This window comes from Gymnoscopelus microlampas (assembly GCF_963454915.1).
Source record: "Gymnoscopelus microlampas genome assembly, chromosome: 16".
NCBI classification, from domain to species: Eukaryota; Metazoa; Chordata; class Actinopteri; order Myctophiformes; family Myctophidae; genus Gymnoscopelus; species Gymnoscopelus microlampas.
In genome coordinates this window covers 47,707,845-47,723,224 of record NC_139953.1, presented here as the reverse complement: position 1 = coordinate 47,723,224, position 15,380 = coordinate 47,707,845, and the positions used below count along the sequence as shown (strand labels likewise).

General features: G+C 42.1%; 1 protein-coding gene across 1 annotated transcript in view; it reads right to left on the bottom strand.

The window, feature by feature from the left end:
- Positions 1-15,380, bottom strand: part of nbas (NBAS subunit of NRZ tethering complex) — a 250,929-nt gene that overhangs the window by 149,074 nt on the left and 86,475 nt on the right. The window contains 8 exon segments of the mRNA XM_084082265.1: positions 107-184; positions 2,187-2,289; positions 2,471-2,593; positions 5,168-5,230; positions 9,226-9,359; positions 11,107-11,280; positions 11,956-12,141; positions 14,883-15,036. Of these exon segments, the coding sequence (XP_083938391.1) occupies positions 107-184; positions 2,187-2,289; positions 2,471-2,593; positions 5,168-5,230; positions 9,226-9,359; positions 11,107-11,280; positions 11,956-12,141; positions 14,883-15,036 (1,015 nt within the window).

The window sequence follows — 15,380 nt, the reverse complement described above, 5'->3', positions numbered from 1 at the left end:
TGTTTGTTCAGTTACAGAACATACATTTACTGAGTGAGGGAGGAGTCGATGGATGGATATAAATGTACTGTATGAAGTTGGGAGGAACAGTCAGAGTCCGACGTACCTTTGAGCAGTGCATGAGCTGGCCCGCCAGGCGGATGTTTTCCACACGGCTGGAGCACAGCAGTGACTCCACAAAAACCTGGAGCAGAGAGGAGAGAACGTTTCATTAGAACCAGCAGAGAGAACGTTTCATTAGAACCAGCAGAGAGAACGTTTCATTAGAACCAGCTCACATCATTGTGATAAGTCTAACAGCAGTGGTGGAAAGTAACTAAGTAAGTTTTACTCAAGTACTGCACTTAAGTCAATTGTTTTGGTATTTTCACTGGAGTATTTCCAGTTTTCAGTACTTTTACTTCTACTCCACTACACCTCAGAGGCAAATATTGTACTTTTACTCCACTACAATTATTTGAGTTACTAGTTACTTTTCAGATATAAATCATTCTATTATAAAACACACATTAACCACTTTAGCCCTACTTTATACCTAGGCTATTTTCAAACATTTTGGTACTTTTACTTTTGGTACTTTTTTAATTGTAACAGAATATTTCTATATTGCAGTATTGATACTTTTACTTAAGTAAATAATTGTAGTACTTTTTCACCACTGCATTAACTCAATCCCTGCCAATCACGCATAAATGCGATCTATTAAATAGCGCACTTGGCCAATTTGACCCAAAGACCAAGGAGATATGATTTTTCGAAGATTTAGACTCCCATCCACTTCCTTGTTAACTCAAAACTTAAAAATGATGTATCTCGGCTCCTGAGTACTTTTGTTTTTTCAATGAAAAATCTCTGGCAGAAAACAGCAAAACATCTGAAATAATTCTGGCAGTCATTCAGTTAAAACCAGCTCACATCATTGTGATAAGCCTAACTGTAGAGTGTCGTGTTCTTCCCTAAACCTGCTGTGGATGACAGATGTGTAAAGCTCTACAAAGACAAGAGAACAATGAGACAGATGTGTAAAGTTCTACAAAGACAAGAGAACAATGAGACAGATGTGTAAAGTTCTACAAAGACAAGAGAACAATGAGACAGATGTGTAAAGTTCTACAAAGACAAGAAGACAATGAAACAGATGTGTAAAGCTCTACAAAGACAAGAAGACAATGAAACAGATGTGTAAAGTTCTACAAAGACAAGAAGACAATGAAACAGATGTGTAAAGTTCTACAAAGACAAGAAGACAATAAAACAGGCGACGCTCCAACATGAATTATCAGTGTCACAGCGTAACAAAGTTGTATTATTTCAGACGTTAATTGCATGAGAGTCAAATGAAGAAAAGGACAAAGTCAAGCGTCTAGAAGCAGTGTTTGATGTGCAGCTGAAATGCTTTAGTGAGAGAGCATCAATAACACACTGTCAGCTCTGATGCACAGTTAGCAGAACACGTTCACACACCACTTTATCTTTCTGTTCATTAAGCTTCATCACAGACGTGGAAATGAAGGTTGTGCAGCACACTGTGAAATCCTGAGTGTTTGTTTCACTCAGAGAGGGTGTGAATGGAAGCAGAGATGGAGCAGTGAGGGGCCCTTTGGCATTAGGTGGGAAACGTACTAAAATGTTTTACTTCAGTAAAACTATCAATACCGCAATGTAGAAGTACTCTGTTACAAGTAAAAGTCCGGAATGAAAAATTTACTTGAGTAAAAGTACAAAAGTATTGGTATCAAAATGTATATAAAGTACCAAAAGTAAAAGTATTAAAATGTTTTAAAATAGCAGATCTACGAGCTCACAACGCGTCGCGATGCGACGCGTTGTGAGCTTGTAGATCTGCTATTTTCAAATAGCCTATGTATAAAACAGGGCTAAAGTGGTTAATGTATGTTTTATAATGTAATACATTTATACCTGCAAAGTAACTAGTAACTAAAGTTTTCAAATAATTGTAGTGGAGTAAAAGTACAATATTTGCCTCTGAGATGTAGTGGAGTAAAAGTATAGACAATTGGAAATACTCCAGTAAAGTAAAAGTACCTCAAAATTGTACTTAAGTACAGTACTTGAGTAAATGTAGTTAGTTACTTTACACCACTGCCATTTGGTTCCATCTGAACGTCTCTCAGAGTTAAACGGATGTATGAAAACAGTGAGGGCTTTAGGACCATGCTCTTCACCTGGTGGCAGGTCTCCGGGTTCAGACAGGTGTAGACGTTCTGCTGCATGTCCAACAGGTCCTGGAGAAGACCTCTCCATACTGTCTCACTGACCGGAGGGTTTCTGAACACACACACACACACACACACACACACACACACACACACACACACACACACACACACACACACACACACACACACACACAAAACAATATTCAATGAAATATTCAATCAATCAGAGAGAGTGTGTGTGTGTGTGTGTGTGTGTGTGTGTGTGTGTGTGTGTGTGTGTGTGTTCGTACTTGCGTCCGGTGTGGCGACAGAGTTTGACCATCAGGTGGTGAGCCTCCTCTTCACTGTTCTGACTGTTCTTCACGAAGGAGATGGGCTTCTGAAGACCATGTTTCTCCAGGACCTCTACCACACTGCATCACACACACACACACACACACACACACACACACACACACACACACACACACACACACACACACACACACACACACACACACACACACACAATATATATGCATCATCATCCAGTCCTATATTGTGCTGATCAGAGCAATGCTCACCGAGTCATGGTCATTTGAAGTGTTAAACACATTTGGTTTTTGATCTGACTATTTTCATGGCAGACCCCTGAACAGTATCTGTGCCAAGTTTGGTGTGGATTGGAGCAACAGTGTGCCCTGATGTGGCCCCTGGTTTGACTATTGTAACGGCCAAACCCCTAAACCATTGGTTCTCAAAGTGGGGGTACTTGAGGGGGTTCCAGGGGGTCCCCAGCTAAATGATGGACAGGAACCAAATGGACCCTTATGGTTCTGTAACTCTGAGAGTGTACAAATGGAACCAAATTAGGTTAGGGTCCATTTGGTTCCATTTGTACACTCTCAGAGTTAAATTAACATTGATTTTACAATATGAATTGGGGTCCCAGAGGTATAAATGCCATTAAATGGGGGTCCGTAGCCTAATGCATGTTAAACTGGGGGTCCTTGAAATTAAAATGGTTGAAAATCACTGCTAGAGAGCCATAAAAACCTTCTCTTATTGGGGTCCCTGGCTTATCTTTTCAAATGGGGGTCCGTAAGGTAATATGCGTCTATTTGGGGGTCCTTGACATGAAAAAGTTTGAGAACCACTGCCCTAAACAGTCACGCTGGGGGCCACATGTGGGGGCCCCCATTTTTCCAAACCAGTGTTGACTTTGTCGACTAAAACTATGACGAAAAATGTTCGTCGACTACCTTTTTTCACTGACAAAAACGAAATAAAAACTAGGCTATGATGACTAAAACTAATAAGATAATGACTAATATATTGACAATGTCGTCAACAAATAAAAACTAGTCTAAATGAACGAGTGGAGAAGAGATCCAGTAGAACTAAAAGACAAGTCATGTTATGTTTGGTTGCGCTCGGGTGTTGTGCTCCGAAAATAGCAGATCTACAAGCTCACAACACGTCACGCTAAGACGCGTTGTGAGCTTGTAGATCTGCTATTGTCACCATGCAACCGAGTGTAAAGTCAGCCATTACGACGCCATCAAGGCACCGCCAACATAGATTTTAGTAAACTATAAGAGAGAGACAGAGAGAGAAAGAAAGACAGACAGAGACAGAGAGAGCGAGAAAGCATAGCAACATAGCACAGAGATGTCTGCAAGCTAACTGTAGCTGTCCATGGTTCTGAAGTAACTATATTGCTGTCCATGGTTCTGAAGCAACTGTAGCTGCTGTCCATGGTTCTGAAGTAACTGTAGCTGCTGTCCATGTTTCTGAAGTAACTGTAGCTGCTGTCCATGGTCCTGAAGTAACTATAGCTGCTGTCCATGGTCCTGAAGTAACTATAGCTGCTGTCCATGGTCCTGAAGTAACTATAGCTGCTGTCCATGGTCCTGAAGTAACTGTAGCTGCTGTCCATGGTCCTGAAGTAACTGTAGCTGCTGTCCATGGTCCTGAAGTAACTATAGCTGCTGTCCATGGTGCTGAAGTAACTATAGCTGCTGTCCATGGTCCTGAAGTAACTAACTTAGGGGGGCCTGGTGTGACTATTCTCTTGGCAGACACCTGAACAGTGTTTGTGTAAAGTTCTGTGCGGATTGGAACAAGTCCGGATGTTACGTTTGTGACCCACCCTCTATGCAAGGAATAATGCATGGGGAGGTAGTCATTATTGAAATTTAAAGCCCGACAGGGCGATTAACCACCGAGGCGAAGCCGAGGTGGTTAATCGCCCTGAAGGGCTTTAAATTTCAATAATGACTACCTCCCCATGCATTATCCCGCTTATTACACGGCTACTTAATACATACATAAATACATTTACCCAAAAGTAACAACAAAACGAAGTATTTCCTTGCTTACGGCAATGAAAGTATTCCATAAGTATTGGGCTGGGCGGACAAGTTCGCCTCGCAAAAACAAATGACGAAATGGAAAAAAACTCGCCCCAAAACACACTCGCCCCCCATTCTATTTACTGCCGATTTGCCTGTAATACCGCCGGATTTGCCCCAGGGCGACTATGTTTTGGGGCGAGCGTTTTGGTATTCCCCCGTTGTTGTGCCACGATAAACAAGGAAGTGCAGTGGATCAAATAGAATGACTTTTCGGTTATTGCATCGTCTATTTCTCACTTCAAATGTTTTCAAAAACATTCTTGAGAGCAACGTTTAGTTGTAAATGACATTGGTTGTTTGTTTACATGGCTGTCAATGTTGGATAAAGCATAAAATCAAGCAGCGCAGGTTGATATGAGCAGGTGTTCTGAGTCTCTGATTACAGAGTTTCCTCGTCGGTCTCACCGGTCATTATCATCGGTCATTATCCAGAAATAATGACCGATGACTGACCAATCAGAATCGAGCATTCAACCAAGCCGTGTAATAAGCAATGTTAATGTCTACTAGCCCAGGGATTATGTTTTCACCTGTGTGTGTGTGTGTGTGTGTGTGTGTGTGTGTGTGTGTGTGTGTGTGTGTGTGTGTTACCTGAGATGTTTCTCCAGTTTGTCCACCTGGTCGTGAAGTGTTGGTGTGATGTCTGTCTCTGGCCTGTAAGATGTTGACAAAACACACACACACACACACACACACACACACACACACACACACACACACACACACACACACACACACACACACACACACACACACACACACACACACACACACACACACACACACACACACACACACACACACACACACGCGTCAATATACACTACACAGTAACGTGTAGAACTACATAGGCCTAACAGTATTCTACATTTGATTGGTTGATCTTCTGCAAGTACTTTTTCTACCACCCACTTATGTTAGACTCTTTCTCTAAATACGGTTGAAACCGGCTCACCTGACTCACTGAAAGTCAACTCTATAATACTCTCAGTCGGGACGGGGATTCCAGAGCTTAGTGGGGCCTTACACATCATTTTATATCATTGCTGTTGAGCAGAAACCTTGTATCTGAATATTGAATCTTATTGTATTCTCTACTTCGTTGTACAAGAGTGTGAGGCAGAAGTAGCAACAACACCAGAACGGCAAGCTCACAACACGACACGACGTGAGCTTGCAGATCAATACTATGTTTTACTACTTTGGAATCATTTTCATGGTGAAAGTGGTTAAGTGTGCCTGTGGGTTTTATAGATATTTAACCCACTGGTTCTCAAACTATTTCATGTCAAGGACCCCCAAATTGACACTTATTAGGCCGCGGACCCCCATTTGAAAAGATATGCCTCAGGGATCCCCATAAGAGAAGATTGTTATGGCTCTAGCAGTGATTCTCAACCATTTTAATTCCAAGGACCCCCAGTTTGACATGCATTAGGCTACGGACCCCCATTGAATGGCCTTTCTATCCCTGGGACCCCCATTTATATTGTAAAATCACTGTTAATTTAACTTTGAGAGTGTACAAATGGAACCAAATGGACCCGTTAGGGTCCATTTGGTTCCATTTGTACACTCTCAGAGTTACAGACCCATAAGGGTCCATTTGGTTTCTATCCATCATTTAGCTGGGGACCCCCTGGAACCCCCTCAAGTACCCCTGGGGGTCCCCGGACCCCACTTTGAGAACCAATGAAAAATATCAAAATGAGCTTGTGCCTAAATAACAACTACATAGGATCCATTGGAACACAGGTTATTTTCTTCTTCCATTCACTGAAAATAAGGGTTTTGAACATACAAGGTTTCAAGTTGACAACAAGGATATTCTAAGCTGGGATGTCAATTCCAGAGCTTAGCAGGGCCTTACACATCACTCCCAGAGAGGGAGAGAAAACACCAGGAGGAGGAAAAATAGAGCCAGAGTAATTATTGAGGACATTTTCTATGCAGCAGCAGAGCATTGCTAATCCAAATCCTGTGGAAATGGAAGCTAAAAGCTCATGTTCATATACGCCCCAAAACACATACAAAATAATGAACACGTTCCTACTGGAACAGCTAGAATCACATTCTGCTCTGAGCTACAAGTCTGAGAAGAAATTCACACAAATTGTTCACAATTAAATACATACAATATTGTTTGTGTTTGTTTGTTTGATGCATTGATTTCCATTCATGAGGAGATGAAAGTGCTTCATAATGTCCTATACCAGGGGTCTTCAACAGGGGGTCCGGGACCCCTAGGGGGTCCTCAGAGTTACTACAGGGGGTCCGCCAGATCTTTGTGTGATATGATTTTATTTTTTATTTTTACATTAACCACTTGAACCCTAGCATCCCTTTTCTGATGAGAACTAACCCATTAAGACCTGGAACGCATCTGTATCACTTTAGATTTCTTTGGCTATTCAAAAATAGCAGATCTACAAGCTCATAGCGCGGCACTGAGTGCCGCGCTATGAGCTTGTTTTTTTTTAAAGTAAGATTTTTTTCAAAAAACTGTTAGGATTTAGATTTTTTTTAAAGAATCGCCTCAGGTCTTAACACATTGCCTGCCAGAGTTTTTTCAGATTTTTAGCTGTTGCCTGCCAGGGTTTTGCCATGTTTTTGGTACCTGTTCGCGTAGCCACAGATTTTTTTCCTCCAGTATGATTGATCCCCAGATGGTTTCTAATCACAGATGAGATTCAGGTGTGGTTTCACAAATGTCAACGAGGTCATTTTGACCTCGTTGACATGTTTGGTTGATGTTTCAATATAGCTCAAAAGCAGTAGTTTTAAACCAAAAAACAAAGTGAATTGTTTGTCCGTTTGAATTTTAACATTGAAGTGAATGGAGCAGCAAATCTTCGAACATTTTTAGCTCCTAATCTGTTCATAATTCGACAAGGGTTGAAATTATAAAAAAATGCAAAAAAAAAAATAAAAAAATTTTTTTGATTTTTTTTTTTTTTTTTTCCCTTTTTTCCAAAGACGTATATATACGTCATTGGCAGGCAACAGCTGATTTCTAAATGACGTATATATACGTCTTAGGCAGGCAATGTGTTAATGGGTTAAGTCAAAAATAGCAGATCTACAAGCTCACAACGCCTCGCAGCGCGAGGCGTTGTGAGCTTGTAGATTGGCTATTTTTGGAGTTATAGGTGTAGAGGGAAAAAAAGAGCAGCAAAAGTTTATCTGGAATACAGTTTTATACAATATAGAGGGGGGTCCCTGCTTCATCTCTCTCTCAGCTGGGGGGTCCTTGGCCTGAAAACGTTGAAGACCCCTGTCCTATACAACTGATGATATTTTAACCCTTAAACTCAAAGCTTACAATGCGTTGCGATGTGATGTGATGTGTTGTGATCAGTGTTAGGGGGAAACGCGTTACAAGTAACGCCGTTACTGTAATCAGATTATTTTTTTTACGAGTAACGGAGTAACCTAACACGTTAGTTGTGCAATCACAGAACTCAGACAGACAGGTAGAGAGAGTGCAGAGTAAACATTGTTATTCCTGTGTGTGTGATGCAACAGTTGCTTCATCAGATTCTGCACCAATCTGTCAAACTGATGATTTTCACAGGAATGTGGCTCTGCACCATGAGCCAAATATTCTGCATTATTATGTTATGAACAGGCATAAGTAATGCTTTATGACAATAATCATAAGACATTTTTAAAGCATTGTATAACTCATCCACTGCCACGGACGTAAAAAACGTAATTATTCCCGTTTACTAGTGGTGTAAAAAATAATCGAATAATCAATTAATCGCAATGCGGACATGGACAATTATGAATCGATTCACAAATGTCAATAATCGATTAATCGAATAATCAATTTTGAAAAAGTAAATATGTTTTTTTTATTAAATTTATTTAATTTTAGTTTTTTAATCAATTGCACAGAGAAGCAGGCAGATTTATACGTCGTTCAGTATATCTGACTGCTTGTATTGACTGATGAAAAGGTTTCCATGTTGTACAATAATATAGAAAAGTGTGATGCATCGCGATGCATCGTCGAATCGAATCAAATCGAATCGTTACCTGGTGAATCGTAATCGAATTGAATCGTGAGGGCAGTGCCAATGCACAGCTCTACCGTTTACCAATCCTGCCACGGACGTAAAAACGTAATTTTAATTTTTTCATTTTTTTTTTTTCTGCCCAAAGACCAAGGAGATATGATTTTTCGAAGGAAAAGACTCCCATCCACTTCCTTGTTAACTTAAAACTTAAAAATTCTGTATCTCAGCTCCTGAGTACTTTTTTTTTTCAATGAAAAATCTCTGGCAGTGGGCAAACGCGGCCAGCAATAATTCTGGCAGTGAAAGAGTTAATGTCTGGGCCACTTGCTGGACAGGATCCTAGTGCATTTCTCTTAGTTGTAATGTATTATAATCATTTTATGATGCATCATAATCACTTTTTATAATGCATTATAATGTGATTATAAATCACTACTAGAAGTGGTCATTGGGTGGTTTAAGTGGGGGAAAACATTACTGTGTGTGTGTGTGTGTGTGTGTGTGTGTGTGTGTGTGTGTGTGTGTGTGTGTGTGTGTGTGTGTGTGTGTGTGTGTGTGTGTGTGTGTGTGTGTGTGTGTGTGTGTGTGTGTGTGTGTGCGTGCGTGCGTGTGTGTGTGCGTGCTGACCCGTAGCCTCTCTGTGGCAGACACTCCAGGATGTCGTAACACAGACTGAGCTGGTCGTCTCTCTCACTGCTGTAGATGCACTCCAGAGCCACCACCATCAACTGGTCTGGATCCCCCATGATCTTCTGTTGACACTGAGAGGAGAGAGAGGAGCCACGTTATTACAGCTTAAATAACACTAACACTACAATAATAATACAAAGAAGAAGAAGAAGAAGAAGAAGAAGAAGAAGGATCTTCTGCTGACACTAGAATACAACCATCAGAAAGACGGTTTATTATTATTATTGCTGTATTGTTTTATACCCACTAAAACAATACTTTTTTTTTTTGTTGCTCTCCCTCATGGAGCTACCTGCGGATTATACCAGGGTCAGTCCACCCTTAGGTGAACACGCACTGACCCTCTGCACCTTAATCCCCATGTATAACGCACAAACTTTTTTTGGTTTTTTTTATTGCGCTTTTTTCTCTCTAAGCACCTTAGCGTCTATAAGTATATCATGCACAGTATACATACATTGCTGCTATGCTCAGGCACCTTAGTTTGTCTCTTATCTCAGGTACTTTGTAAATATGTAGATAACTTGTTTTTGGCCTTCTATTGTTCTCTTGTTTGATCTCCTTCCCACTTGCCCCCTACCCCTCTTCTTCTTCTTCTCTCTCCCCACTCTTCTTTCTACGGAATTTAACGTTGCGATGGGAGTGATGTACAAAAACGAATTCCACCCACTTTTTTACCTTGTAAACCTGTGATGTGACAATAAACCTGATTCTGATTCTGATTGACTGTTAAGTCTAAATGTTAAACTGCTCATTACACACGTCCTTATACTAGTAGGAATATATCCTTAACTGTAAGTACATTTTATACGTTGTATTTGTTTCATTTGCAAACTAAAATATGTTTCCCATGTTTAATAAAGTCACTTTGAATCAAATGGAAATGAATAGAGAGGAGAGGAAGCTACTCTGTTATATGTGAGAGAGAGAGAGAGAGAGAGAGAGAGAGAGAGAGAGAGAGAGAGAGAGAGAGAGAGAGAGAGAGAGAGAGAGACAGAGAGAGACTGTGAGAGAGATATGTTTTAATAGCCGGAGGGCTTGTCCTTGACAGTGCCCTCTGGGTCATAAATATAGCATTATACAGCAGGGCTAAGACACTGGCCCTGACATCAGCACAAATACACTGATGAAATGTGTGTGTGTGTGTGTGTGTGTGTGTGTGTGTGTGTGTGTGTGTGTGTGTGTGTGTGTGTGTGTGTGTGTGTGTGTGTGTGTGTGTGTGTGTGTGTGTGTGTGTGTGTGTGTGTGTGTCAGTGGTGGAAAAAAGTACTCAAATGTTTTACTTAAGTAAAAGTATCAATACTGCAATGTAGAAGTACTTAAGTAAAAGTCCGGAATTCAAAATTGACTTGAGTAAAAGTACAAAAGTATTGGTATCAAAATGTACTTAGAGTACCAAAAGTGTACTACAAGCTTGCGACGCGTTGTGAGCTTGTAGATCGGCTATTTTCAAATAGCCTATGTATAAAATAGGGCTAAAGTGGTTAATGTATGTTTCATAATGTAATCATTTATATCTGCAAAGTAACTAGTAACCAAAGTTTTCAAATAACTGTGGTTGAGTAAAAGTACAATATTTGCCTCTGAGATTTAATGGAGTAGAAGTAAAAGTATAGACAATCGGAACTACTCCAGTAAAGTAAAAGTACTTGAGCAAATGTACTTAGTTACTTTATACCACTGGTGTGTGTGTGTGTGTACTTTATACCACTGGTGTGTGTGTGTGTGTGTGTGTGTGTGTGTGTGTGTGTGTGTGTGTGTGTGTGTGTGTGTGTGTGTGTGTGTGTGTGTGTGTGTGTGTGTGTGTGTCAGACTGACGTCAGGCTTGGAGTGCTGGAAGATGCTCAGAGGCAGGGTGAGGTCCTGCTGGGCCAGGCTGACCAGGTATTCTCTCAGCAGAAGCTTGGAGGTTCCGGCCGCCTGTCTCTCACAGCGATGGAGGAACGGCATCATCCACTGGAACACGTCCTTCACGTAGCGCTCCTGACTGGACTGGAGGAGGACATTAGCAGACGCACAGGAAGTGAGAAAGACCCATTGCGACTGACATCTTAAAGGGTAAGACCACTGTGGTAGAGGTTTGGGTTGTGTAGTTACCTTGCCACGATGTAACTCTAAAGGTGGGCAAGAAATAAAAAATAATTGCTCCATTGATTAGAAATTGATAATTCAAAATATGCTCCTCATTGACTTACATTGTACGGTAAAACAGCTCTCAAAGTCACTCTTTTAGCACATAAATGAACCCAAACATAGCTGATTCAGAGAATATAGAACATCACCAAACCCAGTACTGTTTGTTTTTTTAATAAAAATGTCAACTTCCTGTTGATTTGAAGATCTGGATCCGGATCCGCCGATCCAGTCCGGGGTTTCTACTAGTACTGAGTCTGGTGATGTTCTATATTGTCTGAATCAACTTTGTTTGGGTTCATTTCTGTGCTAAAAGAGTGACTTTGAGAGCTGTTTTACCGTACAATGTAAGTCAATGAGGAGCATATTTTGAATTATCAATTTCTAATCAATGGCGCAATTATTTTTTATTTCTTGCCCACCTTTGGAGTCACATCATGGCAAGGTAACTACACAACCCAAACCTCTACCAAAGTGGTCTTGCCCTTTAACATGTGAGACAAGTTCTAGGTCGTAGCAGGAGGCGTGGCTTACATTTTTCATGAGGAGGCGGAGCTTGTTGATGTCACTGAGCTGCTGCAGGTGGCGCAGCGTGACGCTCAGCTCGCACGACGTCTCGTACACCAGCGTCTCCATGGTGACCAGGTCGTCACACAGCAGCTCCAGGCCGGGGATGTCGCGCTGCTTCCCCAGACGCACCAATTCCAGCGCACAGTCCACCTGAAGCCCAACCAATGACAAGGCAGAGAGGAGTGAAGGCACTGGGACCAATCAACAGTCAGCTTATGACGCTAGCAGAGAGTCAAACAGTTAAAAAGTAGAGCAGTGGTTCTCAACCAGTGGTCCGGGGACCACCAGTGGTCCTTGAAGGGGTTCAAGGGGGTCCCAAGCCAAATTAATAGTTAGGAAACAAATTGACCCTCATGTGTCTGTAACTCTGAGAGTGTACATATGGAACCAAATGGACCCTAACGGGTCCATTTGGTTCCATTTGTACACTCTCAGAGTTAAATGAACACTGATGATGATGGTGATACAGTGTAGATTGGGACCCCCAAGAAATCAAAATGGTTGAGTCCCTCCCTGGCATACAGTATCTTTTCAAATGGGGGTCCGTGGGCTAATGTGTGTCAATTTAGGGGGTCCTTGACACGAAAAAGGTTGAAAACCACTGAAGTAAAGTGTATCGATGACGTCCGTGGCCTAGTTTGGGCAATATGAGGCCTAATGAATAAACTAATATGTTATGTCTAAGAATGAAACCTATATGAACACGTCTGCCTCAAACATCACATTTGTGTCCCCCCCCCATGAGTTATGTATGAGTTATTTTGAATAATAATACATAAATAAGAATGTAAAAATCACACCCTGTGTGAAGGTAGCGGCGCCTTTGATACATTTTGTCATCGATATGTGTTTATAATGTGTTTATAGCCATGTGTCACGTGAAGCTTGACCAATCACTTTGTTGACGGGTCTGACCAATCAGAGCGTTGACGGGTCTGACCAATCAGAGCGTTGACGGGTCTGACCAATCAGAACGTTGACGGTGAACACGGACAAAGTCAGGTATAGAGCAGGATCCGCTAGCGCCGCTAAAAATACTTATTCAATAGAATATGAACGCACATTTTAAAACATATCACACATAAACACGATGCTACAGTAGTATAGCACTACCTTTGATGATGAATATGGAGGCTGAACTCATCAATAACATTATTACTACTTTGTTGTTGTGCGAAGGTAGCAAAAATTGTCAATCTACAAGCTCACAACGCGTCCACTCGTCCAGGTGGTACACAACGTTAGCGTGTAGATCGGCTATTTTTTTGTGCTATTTCTTAAGTGAAAGTGGTTATGTGTGTCTGTCAGTGGGTTCTATATATATTCTACCAATGAGAAATATTAAGGTTTTCACCTGACATCGACCATAAAAGGACACACTGTACATAATACGGTCCGCCCAGCCAATCAATGTTCAGCCACCTGTAGAGTGACAGTGTGGGAAGCCAATCAATAGCAGAGGCCTGTTAGAGTGACAGCGTGGGGAGCCAATCAATAGCAGAGGCCTGTTAGAGTGACAGTGTGGGGAGCCAATCAATAGCAGAGGCCACCGGGCCCTGTGGTGATGAATGCTTTCTCTCCATTTTCAGAGGGACCTGGCCCTTTGGCACAACGGTTAACACACTGGCCCTCATTTATCAATGGAGTGTAAAAAACAGCTTATTTTTTTTTCTTTTTTTTTCCGTAGGCCAACGTCCAAGTGACATTTATCAAGCGATCCTATATAGCCAATCCTAGCAACAACTGCCTCCGACCTGACGTGAGATCGGAGCGGGCCGTACGCTGAAGACAAAGTCAGGATGTATTGATAAATGTCGAAAGCCGTACGCCCATTATTTGGTCTGCACCGCGTTGATAAATGAGGGCCACTGTGTACAGTGCACGAACAGCCTTTTTGCATGTGGTTTAAGCGCAACGGGGGCGGGTGGGGAGAGAGTCAGCGCACAGAAGTCAAGGCACAGACGGCTGTGTTGTTGACAGACAACGGATGCACGCTTATGAGAAACAACACAAATAAAACCTGGCAAAACAGTTGCGTGCATTAGCGAATGAATGACTGAAACGTTTTATCTTTTTTAACTCTCTTGGTGATTATCTGGCACTGTAGTTGTGAATTATTATCAAACTGGACATTTAAGGTTGTTACACACCGGGGCGATTTTTTCGTGCGAATAATGCGTTTTTTTTTAAAACCTTATAAAGTCAATGGCTCCGTACATGGAGCGAAAAAGCGAAAAAGCGAAGCGAAAAAGCGTCTTTTAATTATTCGGAACGAGTCCGAATTTTGCGTATATTCGCTATTTTCGCCGGTGTGTAAGGACCTTAAGACTGAATGTTTCCTTTATCCTCATCTTGCGCTAATGCACGACTTCACTGTATAGCCTATAGTAGGCTTTTCATAAATTATATTTGTATTACGCTGTCCTGAGAGTTTATAATATTTAGAGAAATTTAAAGTTTCAAATGCAAAAGTAGTGGTAGTAGTTGCGAATTACTGGACATTTAGACTGAATGTTTCATTTATCCTCATCTTGCGCTAATGCACGCAACTGTTTTGCCAGGTTTTATTGTTGTTGTTTCTCATAAGCGTGCATCCGTTGTCTGTCAACAACACAGCCGTCTGTGCCTTGACTTCAGCGCGCTGACTCTCTCCCCACCCGCCCCCCGCCCCCTTGCGCTTAAACTACAAGCAAAAAGGCTGTTCGCGTACAGTGCACGTACCTACCTTCCTAGCAGGAAGTGTGTCACAGTGAAAAGCGTCCTACCTGTCTGGAGCAGGAAGTGTGTCACAGTGAAAAGCGTCCTACCTGTCTGGAGCGGGAAGTGTATCACAGTGAAAAGCGTCCTACCTGTCTGGAGCGGGAAGTGTGTCACAGTGAAAAGCATCCTACCTGTCTGGAGCATGCGTCGATGTCCTGGGCTCTGCTCAGGTACCAGTCGGTCAGCAGCTGGATGGAGGGCGTGGCCGTACGGAAGCACAGCAGCTCCGCGGCGTCCTCGTACAGAACGCTGTCGTCATCACACTGAGTCTGATCCAACACCGCTCTGGAGAGAGAGAGAGAGACAGAGAGAGAGAGAGACATAGAGAGAGACATAGAGAGCGAGAGAGAGAAAGAGAGAGAGAGAGAGAGAGAGAGAGAGAGAGAGAGAGAGAAGTGAAAGCGGAATGAAAGTAGGAAGGAGTACTCCTATAGGGTCCGAGTCCACTATGTCTTCCTAAACCATTGGTTCTTAAAGTGGGGTCTCCCGGACCCCAAGTCCTTGACATGAAAACTTTTGAGAACCACAGACTGTTCTCTAGCAGGGGTTGACACCAATGCTTGCCCGGGGCAGGTAAATAAATAGAACTTAAGGGCAGGTGGAGTTTGCTTTCTGGTTGCCCGACGGGC